The sequence below is a fragment of the Cynocephalus volans genome, chromosome 10 (genome assembly GCF_027409185.1).
Source record: "Cynocephalus volans isolate mCynVol1 chromosome 10, mCynVol1.pri, whole genome shotgun sequence".
Lineage (NCBI taxonomy): Eukaryota > Metazoa > Chordata > Mammalia > Dermoptera > Cynocephalidae > Cynocephalus > Cynocephalus volans.
In genome coordinates this window covers 92,764,301-92,776,857 of record NC_084469.1, presented here as the reverse complement: position 1 = coordinate 92,776,857, position 12,557 = coordinate 92,764,301, and the positions used below count along the sequence as shown (strand labels likewise).

Genomic DNA, 12,557 nt, shown 5'->3' with positions numbered 1-12,557 from the left:
TTCAACACCTTCAGTGTCTGTGCCACCTGCAGTCTTTCCTATTTTAGGGAACAACCAGCCACAGGAGTAGAAGTCATCCCTGACACCTCCTCCTCTTGCAGCCCACGCAGAAAAACCAGTGCCAAGTCCTGCCAGCTCACCCTCCAAAACACTCAGAGGCACCCCCTGCCAGTGCCCGCATCTAAATGATCCTCAATTCCTGCCCAAATGACTCTTAACTAGTCTCCCTGCTTCCATTCTCGCTGTCCTGTATAATTCAGTCTTTCTTTATACAGGAGTTAGAATAACCTTAAAGCATAAATTGGGTTAGAACTCTCACCTGCTTAAAACCTTTTAATGAGTCACTCTGCACTTACGGTAGAAACATAGTCTGGGACGGTCCCTAATCTCTGATGTCCCTCGTGCTCGTTAGCATCCCGACAGCCAGGTTTTCCAATTCCTCAAGTATGGAGCGCTCTTTCTGCTTTCTCAGCTAGCTTCCTAGCTTCCCTGCTCTCCCCACCTCTCAGCATATTTTACTTGGGTAATTTTCACACCGAACTCTCCGGTTTTTTTTCCTTATGGCACTTAGTACAACCTAAAGTTTTTATATTATGTATAAGAAGTATACATAATATAGTTATATTATGTATATTTATAATTATATTTATAATGTATAATTAGTTGTCTATCGCTGCATAATAAATTTCCCCTGAAACTTAGTACCTTAAAACAGCAATTTTTATTTCCGTTTCTGTGGGTCGGGAATCCAGATGCAGTTTAGCTGGGTCCTCTGTTTTGGTGTCTTTTAAAGGCTGCAATCAAGGTGTCCACTGGGAAGTCATCTAAAAGCTCAACTGGAGCAGAGCGCCCTTCTGAGGTCACACACGTGGTTGATTCAGGTCCTCACGGGCTCTCGCGCTGAGGGTCTCCTTCCCTTGCTGACTGGTGGCTGGAGGGCACCCTCAGCTCTTTGCCGTGCGGGCCTCTCCAGTGCCACATCTTGTTTCACCAAAGCACACAAGCTGAAAAGCCAATAGAGAGAGTCTGCTAATGGAACAGAAGTCACAATGTTTTGTAACCTAATTACAGAGATGACAGCCCCTCACTTTGCCATATTCCATTTGTTAGAATCAAGCCACTGGGTTCAATCTACACTCAAGGAGAGGGAATAACACAAGGGTATAAATAAATACCAGGAGATAGGAACCATTCGAGATCACCTTAGAAGTCTGCATACCACAGTACGTTTTTACATCATTAATACTTACTTCTCTTATTAGACTGTGAACTTTGAGGGCAGGGACTTTGTTTTGTCTCTAATTTTATTTGTTAAAATTTTTTAAAATTTATTTTTAAACTTGTAGTGATATATACATAGCATAAAATTCACCATCTTAACCACGTTTAAGTGCACAGTTCAGTGACATTAAGCACATTCACATGGCTGTGCAGCCATCACCACCATCGTCTCCAGGACTTTCTCATCTTCCCAAAGTGAAATTCTGTCCTCATTAAATGCTAACCCCCCATGCTCCCTCCCCCAGCCCCTGACACCCACCATTCTACTTTTTGTCTGAATGAATTAGGTTACTCTAGGGACCACCCATCAGTGGCCTCACACAGTATTTGTCTTTTTGTAACTGGCTTATTTTGCTCAGCATCTCTTTCCATGCCTAGCTCATGGCAGGCCCGTAAAAAGATTTTAGTTAGTAAATGAGTATGATCTTCTCCATTAGTGTGGTGGCTTTGATGGAGCCATGGAGCAATCTTTTTTTCAATGTTTTCTTCTCCCTATCTAAAAAGTTCAATGGTCAATAGTCGGCTTTGATTTTACTAGAGCTATTAGCAATATTGACACATGTTGGATCTATCACTGACCAAGATTCTGCAATGGCTCTTCATCTCCCTCAAAGTGCTTTCAAGGCCCTCTAAGGCCCTTCGTGATCCGCCTCCCCTCATCTCCAACTACGCCTCCCCACCTGACTCTGCTTTGGCCGCCCTGGCTTTCCTGTACACTCCTGACCTGAGGGTCTCCATCCTCAGCTCCTTCTGCGTGCAACGCTTTGCCTCCACATATCCACTCCACTAACTCGTCCTGGTTCAAGTCCTTGCTCAAATCTCTTTCTCAATGAGATCTACCTGAGCACCTTATTTAAAACAGCAACTCAGCACGCTTGATAGCCCTTACTGGACTGCTGTTCTGGACCACTTGTCACCTTCTGACATAGCTCCCTTACTTATTCCGATTATCGATTATTTTCTGTGTCTTCTCCTAGAGCATAAGCTCCGAAAGAGGAGAGATCTTTGTTTTGTTCACAGATGTTCTCCTAGAAGGTCCTGGCACGTAGCAGGAGCTCAAGGGACATTTACTTTTTAAAAAACATGTGCATTACCTCACATACTTATCATTTTGGGGGGTGGCGAGGACACTTAAAATCTACTTTCTTAGTAATTTTCAAGAATACGATACATCGTTATTAGCTGTAGTCACCATGATGTACTCTAACTTAACCCTCCTATCTATCAACACAGGTTTGTTGAACCGATAAATCTGCTTCTAAAGCACACGGGAATGTCATCAGGAGCGAGGACGCTCGGAGAGGGACCGTGTCCCCTGGGAAATCGCTTCCAGTCCACCGCCGAGCCTCCATCCACGAGGCATTCAGCACCAGGCGCCCCTGGACAGCTCCAGAGCCCTACCCCTCCCGGAACTGTTCCTCGACGGTGGGAGTTTCCCGCCGGACCCGCTTGATGGCTGCTCCCGCCGCTCAGCGAAAGGAAACCACTTTCCCGTGCGGGTGGGGAAGGTGGAAACGCAGGATGAGTGGCAGCCTCCGCAGCCAATGGCGCGGGGCGTTCGGTCCGCGGCGCCTGGGAAGACCAATGGGCAGGGGTGTGGGCGGGGCGCGGGCGGTGGCGCGCCGAGCGGGGCCTCGTCGGGGTCCGAGCAGCCGGACGGTTGGGCGGCGGGGCGGTGGGCGGCGCCGGCTGGCGGACGAGGGTCCCGGCTGAGGTAGGTGCGGGCTCGGGCTCGGGGGCCGGGGCGGCGGGGCGGGGCCGGGCGGTCGGGGAACCTGGCGGACCGTGCCCGGCCGTTAGCGGAGGCCCGGCTCCGGCGTCCGGCAGCGCAGGGCACACAGACGGCGCTCAGTAAATGCCGAGTGAATGAATGAGCACGTCCCCTCCGCGGCCCAGCTCAGTCGGTTCCCGGCTTGATCGCGTCCAGGCCACCCTCGACCCCGGACTGGGGCATCCAGACGCCCGACAGGTATTTATTGGGCGCCTACTGTGTGCCTTGGTGACTGCGTTGGGTACTGCTGGGCTTGAGCAAGACAGACTCCCTGCCCCTGCAGAGCTCACAGCCTAAAGGGAGGGAAGACTTTCAACGACTTTAGGTAATATAGTTTCCCCTTAGCACAAAATAGAGGAAAATAATCCCAGGGAAGGGGTTGGGGGCGGCCTCCCTGACGAGTGACATCTGAACAGAGACCTGAAGACCGGACTGGAGTGAGGGAGTGGGCCGTGAGAAGAGCTAGGGGCTGGCGGTGGGGCAGAGTGCCCAGTGGGGGGAAAACCCAAGGCAGGGGAGGAGCCGAGGTTCCCCCTAATAACAGTGACATTTTGGGGTCCAGGATGAAATCTACTGCCATTTGGCCCACTGAGTCACATATAGAAGCCCTTGTCGGTGTCCACACACTTCAGCTCATCCATTTATTCAGCCAGAGGTTGCTGAGCATCTGTTCTGCAGCAGGCCTTGCTGTGGGTACAAGGGATATGGTTTAGAACGGGTCCAGCCAGGGGAGGCCCTTCTGAAGGGTCCAGGAGGCAGTGGATTGAAAGACAAGGAGGAGGCATCATTGGAAGGCCGGGGGAAAGGACTGTTCCAGGCAGAGAGAACAACCCGTGCAAAGGCCCTGAAGCACCAGCAAGCTTGGCTCTTCAGGTCCAGAAAAGCCAGCGTGGGTCGAGGTGAGGCAGGAGCTGATTGTGCAGATCCTCAGCTGCAGGGTAAAGAGTTTGGGTTTTATGTCAGGGCAGTGAGAAGCCAGTGGAGTGGGACCATCTAGTAGGACGTTCTGCAGTGAAGGAAACGTTCTCTCTGTTGTCTAATATGGTAACCACTAGGTTTATGTGGCTGCTGAGCGCTTGAAGTGTGGGTACTGTGACTGGGGCGCTGAGTATGGAATCTTATTTAGTTTTAATTAATTTAAACAGACATGTGGCTAGTAGCTACCATACTGGATGGTGCAGTTCTGCAGAATTTTCTGTAGGAGGCAGTAATATGCACCAAGCCTGCGAGTGGAGTAGAGCACTCAGTGTGACAGTCTCTGTCACTAGAGCTGGTTACATAATCCAGCACCTAATGCAGTTACCCCTGGTGTTCACAGTTGCTGGACTGAGGCATGAGCCTTCAGCTGCGTGATTGGGCCCAGTAGCACGTCGAGGGACTGGGGTGTACACCCACACATGGTTTGGCCCTGCGGTGACCGGAGCAGCCCAGGTCGCCACCATGACGAGGTTGTTAGTGGCCAAAATCCTCTGCATGGTGGTCGTGTTCTTCTTCATGCTGCTTGGCTCCCTGCTCCCTGTGAAGATCATCGAGTCGGACTATGAGAAGGCCCACCGCTCCAAGAAGATCCTTTCGCTCTGCAACGCCTTTGGGGGCGGGGTCTTTCTGGCCACATGCTTCAACGCTTTGCTGCCTGCTGTGAGGGAAAAGGTAAGGGGCCCCCCAGTGGTAACAAGGGTTTCTGATGCTTTTTCAACACTGATACCATGGGGCCTTGATGCTGTAAGGGTGATGGGAGGTAGAAAATGAACTGCTGTGTGACTGTGAATTGTTTGTATCCCCCCTCTGTGACTTACCTGGTAAATGAGGGGTTTGGACTAGACCCTAGGTCCCCAGCTGGTGTAACATCTGTCGTCACCTTATAACTGTCCAGACCAGACCGCCTGCTCCAGGTGGCACACACTTTGTCCTTAAGCTGGCAAGTGTGGCCTCTTTTCAACTCCTGTTAGTCAGCTATTGCTGTGTAACAAATTACAACGAATTTACCATCTTAAGACACAGATGTTTATTATCTCACAGTTTCTGTGGGTCAGGTGTCTGGGCACAACATAGGTGGGTCCATCACCTCAGGGTCTCACAAGGCAGCCTACAAGGCCTCCTGGGCTGCAGTGTCATCTCTATATTTGACTGGGGATGGATTGGCTTCCAAACTCACATGGTTGTAAGACAAATTCAGTTCCTTGCTGGTTGTCAGATGGAGGGCCTCCATTTCTCACTGGCTGTTGGCTGGGGGTAGCCTTCAGTCCTTTGCCACATGGGCCACCCCAGTGTGACTGTTTGCTACATCAGTAGGCCAAGAAGACAGTAGAGCCTGCCTGCGAGGTGAAAGTTACAGCCTCACGTAATGCAGGGACAGGATGGTATCCCTTCACCTCTGCGTGCTGTTCTACTGGTTACAAGCAAGTTCCAGGACCTCCTGCAGTCAAGGGGAGAGGCCCGTGTGGGGTGTGACTCTCAGTATGCAGGAATGGCTGGGGGCTGTTGCCGAGTCTCTGTCTGCCACAACTTCTAACAGCATCGTCCTCTGATGATCTGTTCCTCGAGCTCCCCGCATCAGGAGCCAAAGTTTGAGTCCCTTGTAGGGCCCTTGCGGTGCTTGTGGTTGACCTCGGGGGAGGTGTTTCCTCTCTTGGGGCCAATGCCAGATATGGCAGTTGAGTTTACATTGGGTCACGTGCTCAGTATAGATGTCAGGACCCCCTGTTCTCTCCCCGACGGAAACACAAAAGCCCTAAATTTGCCACCCCCCTCCCCCTGTTCTCCCCTGTGCTAGGTTTCCAGAAAGGAAGAGGCGCCTTGTCTGAGATCTGTTCCTCTGAGCCTGTTAGCGTGGTGGGTAGAATTCTAGGGTGGTCCCCAGGAAGCCAGCCCGTTTGTGCACGTGCATACTACTCCTGCCCCTTGAGCGTGGGTGGGGCCATGACTGTGACGGGATGTCATCTCTGCAGTTCTGTCATCCGGCAAAAGGGATTTGGTCCCAAGTCATTTGACACTGAGTTCATCAAAAGGGAGACTATCTGGGTGAGCTTGGCCTGATCCGGCGAGCCTGTTGCCCTCCTGCTGGCCGTGAAGACGCAAAAGGCCGTGTTGTGCGAGGGTCCCAGTGCAGCCTCTGGAGCTGAGAGCTGTCTGCCCACGACAGCCAGCAAGGAGGAGGATTCTGCCGGCCACCAGCGAGGCTGGAAGAGGACCCCGGCCCTTGGGTGAGATCTCAGCCTCGGCCACAGCTTGATTTCAGCCTGATGAGACCCTGAACGGAGGACCCAGCCGACCCACACCTGGATTTCTAACGCTCAGAACCACGCCAACATGCATTTGTGTTTTATGCTGCTAAGTTCACGTTCGTTTGTTATGCAGCCTAGGAAACCAACAGTTAAATCTCAGTCATCTGTGGTGTCTTCTGCACCCAAGTGCCACTCCCAGTCCCCCCTTTCCCCATGTGCCTCTGGTATCATCCCTGGTCACCCCCACTTCAGGCCTGGACTACTGTGACGGTCTTGCTCCCTCCCTGTCCCCCATCAGCTCTGTGGCCTCTCACGATCCTCCCCAAACCTTTCTCATGCCATGCCCCTGCTCACAGGCTAGCCACCCCTCAGCAGATAAAGTCCCTCTTCCCAAGCCCAACCCAGCTTCATCCTGTGCAGAGCGTGGCTCATGGTCACCCCTCAGAAAACGGCGCCCCTGTTCACAGCTCTCCGTGTGTCTGTCTCGTCTTTCCTGATTAACATTTATCCCTTTGAGACTCGCTAGTGCTTCTGGTGAGCTGGTATGTCCTCACGTGAGACACGTGGAAGGCTCTGGTAGATGTTTAGTGAATGAATTAAAGGGCTTCTCTGTAGAAACACAACCTGCTGCTGCAGCAGGGCTCTCATCCAGGGGCAGTTCTGTCCCCAGGAGATGCTGGATGATGTCTGGGGACATCTGTGGTTGTCATGACAGGGTGCTCCTGGCATGAAGTGGGTGAAGGCAGGGATGGTGCTCAGCACCTGCAGTGCCCAGGACACCCACCACAAAGAAGGATCCAGCCCCGAATGTCAGCGCCCTCCCCTACCCCATCATGAAAATAAAAAACATCTCTAGGTGTTGCCACGTATGCCCTGAAGGGGCAGAATCACCCTGCTTGAGAACCACTGTGTGTGTGTGTGTGTGTGTGTGTGTGTGTGTTTGTGCGCATGTTTGCAGGTTGTAATGGGAAAGAAGAGGATGTTATGAGTGTTGGGCATGTTGTGATTTTCCTCTAATATGGGCTTGAGGTCTCTCTCTGGACAGTGGCTATAAACTCTAGCTTGCCTTGACAGGGCTCCAGGGGTCTGTTCACGGAGTGTGCAGCCTGCCTCTCCTAGGATGCTTCATCCTGGCAGATGGCCTGATGCCCCAGTATCCCACCTGTGGCTCCCACCTGGTGTACAGCCAATTCCTACCAAGACAGAGCAGAGTCCTGACCAGCGAGGAAATTAGGGTCAGGTGTGTGGGTCAGGTGAGACGCAGAGGAGGCAGCTTGACAAAACATATGATGTCACAGAAGCAGTGTGTCACTTATGGATCCCAGAGAGCAGAGGGCAGCGGGAAGGGAGAACCATCTGAGACATGCTCACTTGGCACCCCATGGGCCAACGCCTTTATTGGGGTCCAGGGCGTGGTCCAGACAGGCTTCCCTTGGGCAGTGCTAGCTGCCAGGTTTAGAGCAGGCAGGCGGGAGTCCCGTGGAGGCACAGTGAGATTGAGAGGGGGTCCCTGCAGCGTATCTGCACAGTCCGTGCAGGGTGTGGGGTCAGCAGGGCTGGCCAGGCAGGCTGTAGCTGGCTGTCCCATGGAGAGGTGGCAGCAGTACGTGGTGGTATAAGGCAGGTGTCTGGATCAGCCACATTGGGGAACAGAGGAGGCGGAGAGCTGGGGACTGAGCCTGCTTCTGGTGTGGAAAAGTTAAACCTCTATTCAAAGTATGGGATGCCAGACTGGCAGATTAGCTCAGTTGGTCAGAGCGCAGCCTCATAACACCAAGGTCACAAGTTCTGATCCCCACACTGGCCTGCTGCCAAAATAAAACAAATAAATGCGAGATGTTGACGCAGCCTAATGTGATCAAAATTCACTGTGGGGCACCTGGCGGAGGTGGAGTCCGTGGAAATTTCTTGTAAGCTGAGACCCCAGGAATGACAATCAACCAGCCATGAGTGAAGCTGAAGATGGAATATTCCAGACAGGATGGATGGGTTGTCCCAAGGCCTGAGTCTGGGAAGAGGCTGGTGTGTGCAAACACCTTCCCGAGTCCAGGCAAGATGGGCCACATCCCTGCACCCTGCCCCCTACTCTCTGCACAGTGGCCAGAACTGCACTGTCCCTGTGGCAGCCGCTGACCAGGCCTGGCCACGCACGCTCAGGTAAATGACAGATAAGATGTGATGTTCCGGTTCTCAGCCACGCCAGCCACTTTGGCAGTTCTCGCTGGCCACATGCAGCTAGTGGTTTCTGTACCAGTCAGAACAGAGAGAACATGTGCACCATCTAGAAAGTTCTGCTGGACAGCTGTGGCACAGAAGATCTGATGGGGGTGGTCATTGTGCCCCAGACCTCGTGTTCCTTCTCAGCGCTCAGGAGATCAAGGGGTGGGGCGAGCCCAACCCCAGGTCAGACGGGAGCAAACCCCGCGTAGCCATGAGGGCAGGCGAAGCCGGCTGTCACCACAGTTCTGGAATCTGGAGGTCGAGATCAAGGGGGAACAGGGCTGGTTCCTTCTGAGGCTCAGTGAGAATGTGCCAGGCCTCTGCCCCGCTCCTGGTGGCTGCGGCAGTCCTCGGCGCTCCTTGGCTTGGAGAAGCATTGCCCCATCTGTGCCTCCGTCTTCGCCCGGCCGTCTTCTCCCTGTGTCTCTGTGTCTTCTTCTCTGTCTCTTAGAAGGATCCCTGTCTTTGGATTCAGGCCCCACCTAATCCAGGATGACCTCGTCCTAAAATCCTTACCTTAGGTGGGTGTATTAGCCCCCGTGGCTGCTGTGACAAAACACCACAGACTGGCGGCTTAAACAACAGAAATATATTCTCTCTGTTCTGGAGGCCAGAAGTCCAAGATCGAGGTGCCGCAGGGTGCGCTCCTTACAGGCCTCTCTCCACGGCTTGACCCTGTGTGGTGCTCCCCGTACATGTGGGTCCCGGTGTCTCTCCCTTTCCTTTTTTTTCCCTCTTTTCTCCAGCGGTTTTTTTTTTTTTTTTTTGGGCAGCTGTCCAGTACAGGGATTGAACCCTGGACCTTGGTGTTATCAGCACCATGCTCCAACCCACTGAGCGAACTATCCAGCCTTTTCCCTTTTCTAATAGGACACCAGGCCTATGAGATGAGGGGCCCACCTTGGTGACCTCATTTTAACTCAGTCACCTCTTGAAAGACTTCATCTCTAAATATGTTTCTACTTCGAGGTACTGGGGGTTGGTGGGCTTCAATATATGAATTTTGGGGGGACATAATTCAGTCCATAATGCCTTAATCGCACCTGCAAAGACCCTTATTCCAAATAAGGTCACAATCTGAGGATCCAAGTGGAATATCTTTGGAGGACCACAGTGAACCCACTGCAGTACCTTAAAATCATTTGATCTGGTTAGAGCTCGGTGTTGGGAGCACCAGGGTCTGTGGTTCGAGCCCTGTACTGGCCACCCACATACACAAAAGAAGTTTGTTTAATGTAATCAACATGTGTGAGGCCTCATGAGTCCCTTATAATGGATTTTTGTATTTTTTTTTTTAAAACACCCCCTTTTTAACCTCTTGTGTGAATTGGGTATTTTTGCACTTCGCTAATTGCATGGTGACGTCCAACCAACCCCATCTCTGCTGCCTCTAAACGTCTCTCTCTGTCTCCCCCTCTTTCTCTTGTGTGCATTCTCTGCTCCAGCTCCAGAAGGTTCTGCGCCTTGGGCACATCAGCACCGACTACCCACTGGCCGAGACCATCATGCTCCTGGGCTTCCTCGTGACGGTCTTCCTGGAGCAGCTGATCCTGACCTTCCGCAAGGAGAAGCCATCCTTCATCGACCTGGAGACCTTCAATGCCAGCTCGGATGCAGGCAGCGACTCAGAGTACGAGAGTCCCTTCATGGGGGCCACACGGGGCCACTCCCATGGCCCTGGCCTGCGTGTCCAGGGGCTGTCACGCCCCGGCCCCCTGCGCCTGCTCAGCCTGGCCTTCGCCCTGTCAGCACACTCCATCTTCGAGGGCCTGGCCCTGGGCCTGCAGGAGGAGGGCGCGAAGGTGGTCAGCCTGTTCGTGGGGGTGGCCATCCACGAGACGCTGGTGTCCGTGGCCCTGGGCATCAGCATGGTCAGGAGCGGTGTGACCCTACGGGATGCGGCCAAGCTGGCGGTGACTGTGAGCGCCATGATCCCACTGGGTATCGGCATTGGCCTGGGCATTGAGAGCGCCGAGGGCCTGCCCAGCAGTGTGGCCTCCGTGCTGCTGCAGGGCCTGGCGGGTGGCACTTTCCTCCTCGTCACCTTCCTCGAGATCCTGGCCAAGGAGCTGGAGGAAAAGGGCGACCGCCTGCTCAAGGTGCTGTTCCTGGTGCTGGGCTATGCCGTCCTGGCTGGGATGGTCTTTCTCAAGTGGTGAGTGTCCTCCTCATCGCTGCCCTGCTGGGAGCCCGGGCCACACACAGGCAGCGTCCCGGCCCTGCCTCGCCCGAGCGGGAAAGCGGTGGCCCCGGGCCCCGCCTGTGCCCAAGGGCGCCTGCCAGGACCAGGCAGCGCCCCGTCCACACCCCAAGCCTTGGGGCACTGCGACTACTTTTTAAAATACTTCTCTTAAAAGTTTTTACCAAAGCTGTGTGGCCATGTCAACCTCGGGTGGAGGGATCTGTAACACGCAGGCCGGGCGTCCAGGTGACGTTGGTCACAGCCCTCCCTGCCCCGCCTGCGGACAAGGACATCAGCGTTCACTCGGCCGTGCCCAGCGCGAGCCGCAGTGTCTGAGCTGCAGGGACTGGGAGAGGGGCTCTGAGGCCTCTGCCCTCCGCCCTGTCCCTGCGACCTTACCCCACCGCCGTCCTCCCCACTAAGTCTTGAAGAAGGTCTCGAGGTTTATCAGAGGTTTGTGTCGCTGTGGCACGACACCAGGGGCGGTTTCTAAGAGGAGCCCCCCAACATGGAATGTTCATTCCGCAGCTAGACGGAGCTCTGTGCCTCCTGCCACCTGAGGTTGTGCCTCCAGCAGGACAGGAGAGGCCCAGATTCCTGCCCCCACAGCGTTGGCTCACCCTGAACCCCTAGGAGGGCCCCCTTTCCCCCTGTCTTCTGGTGAGGCCCCCCTGGAGTGGGGAGGCAGGGACCACTAGGCCAGTGAGTGTGGCCGTTTCCTAGAACACAGAGGCAGGCTGAGGGGCAGGGGCTACAAAATGCCAGTCCCCCACCAAACATACCAGCACACTGAAGCCACGGCCACTGCCCCACTGGGTGCAGGAGAGCAGGACAAACAGCCCCACGTGAGGCTAGGGGAAGCCCTGGGCTCTGGCTCTGGAGCAACCTCTGGGAGGCCTGACCTGTTGTCCCAGTAACCTGGTGTCTTGGGAAACAAGCAGGGCTGAGATGCCTTTCCTCAGGGGATTTTGCTTTGTTCGCAGAGAAGACTGGGCCCTGAGGCTGAGCCCCACCTTGCTCTGGCCTCCAGGCCCTGGTGTCCCATCTGGGCCTCACTTTCTCCCAGATCCATCTTGGGCTGCTGGGACCCATTGTTCCCCGAGCTGTGCCACTTCCTCACCTGTTCCCTCAGCTGCTGGGCCAGGTGCACTCCTTTCTAGAATCCTGTGCCTCACCCACACTGCCAATGCCATCCCCTTGTGCCCAAGACTGTGCTGCAGTGGGACTATTTAGCTCTGTGACAGGGAGAGGCCCCCGCCCGCCCTGTGGCCCTGGGCCCAGCGGGGCCTCCCATCCACCTGTCCAGCCAGACGGGGAGTTCCTGTCCAGCCCTGGCTGCCTTGAGCACTGTCACAGGAGTCTCGAGGAGCAACGTGATCGCCTCAGCCACCGTAAATAAACCGGCTAATGACCTCTCTGAGGTTGGAGTCCTGGGCGAGAGGCCTGCTGCGGCTGCTCAGCTCCCCCAGACACAGAGCACAAGAGCCACAACTTTCAGAACAGCCCTGGCTGCCTTGAGCACTGTCACAGGAGTCTCGAGGAGCAGTGTGATTGCCTCGGCCACTGTAGATAAACCAGAGTTCAAATCCCGGCTCCCAGGGGCTGGGACATGTGTCCAAGACCCCCCCACCCCAACTTTCACCCCATGCTGTTGTAAGTATCAGGTCCATTTCTAGGAACTTCTGTCTGAATCTTCTATGCGGAACCCATCGCTGAACCCCACGTGGCGTGATCCCATCCCCACGCCGGGCACGTGGCCCCATGGGTGTGGGAACGTCTCCACTGTGCCCTAAACACAGTGCTTTTCTGCTTCCACCTGCACCCACTTCGCCTGCCCAGGAACCAGAAGGTTCTGCCATTTGGCCTTTGCCATGGGTGG

At 54.4% G+C, this 12,557-nt stretch overlaps 1 protein-coding gene across 1 annotated transcript; it reads left to right on the top strand.

Annotated features, from left to right (window-relative positions):
- The first annotated feature begins 2,907 nt into the window (after positions 1-2,907).
- SLC39A3 (solute carrier family 39 member 3) lies at positions 2,908-10,864 on the top strand. Its single transcript, XM_063111097.1, has 3 exons — positions 2,908-2,995; positions 4,371-4,702; positions 9,942-10,864. Exons 2-3 carry the CDS (start codon positions 4,493-4,495, stop codon positions 10,653-10,655), a joined length of 924 nt encoding a protein of 307 aa, XP_062967167.1. The 5' UTR covers positions 2,908-2,995; positions 4,371-4,492; the 3' UTR covers positions 10,656-10,864.
- The last annotated feature ends 1,693 nt before the right edge of the window (positions 10,865-12,557 follow it).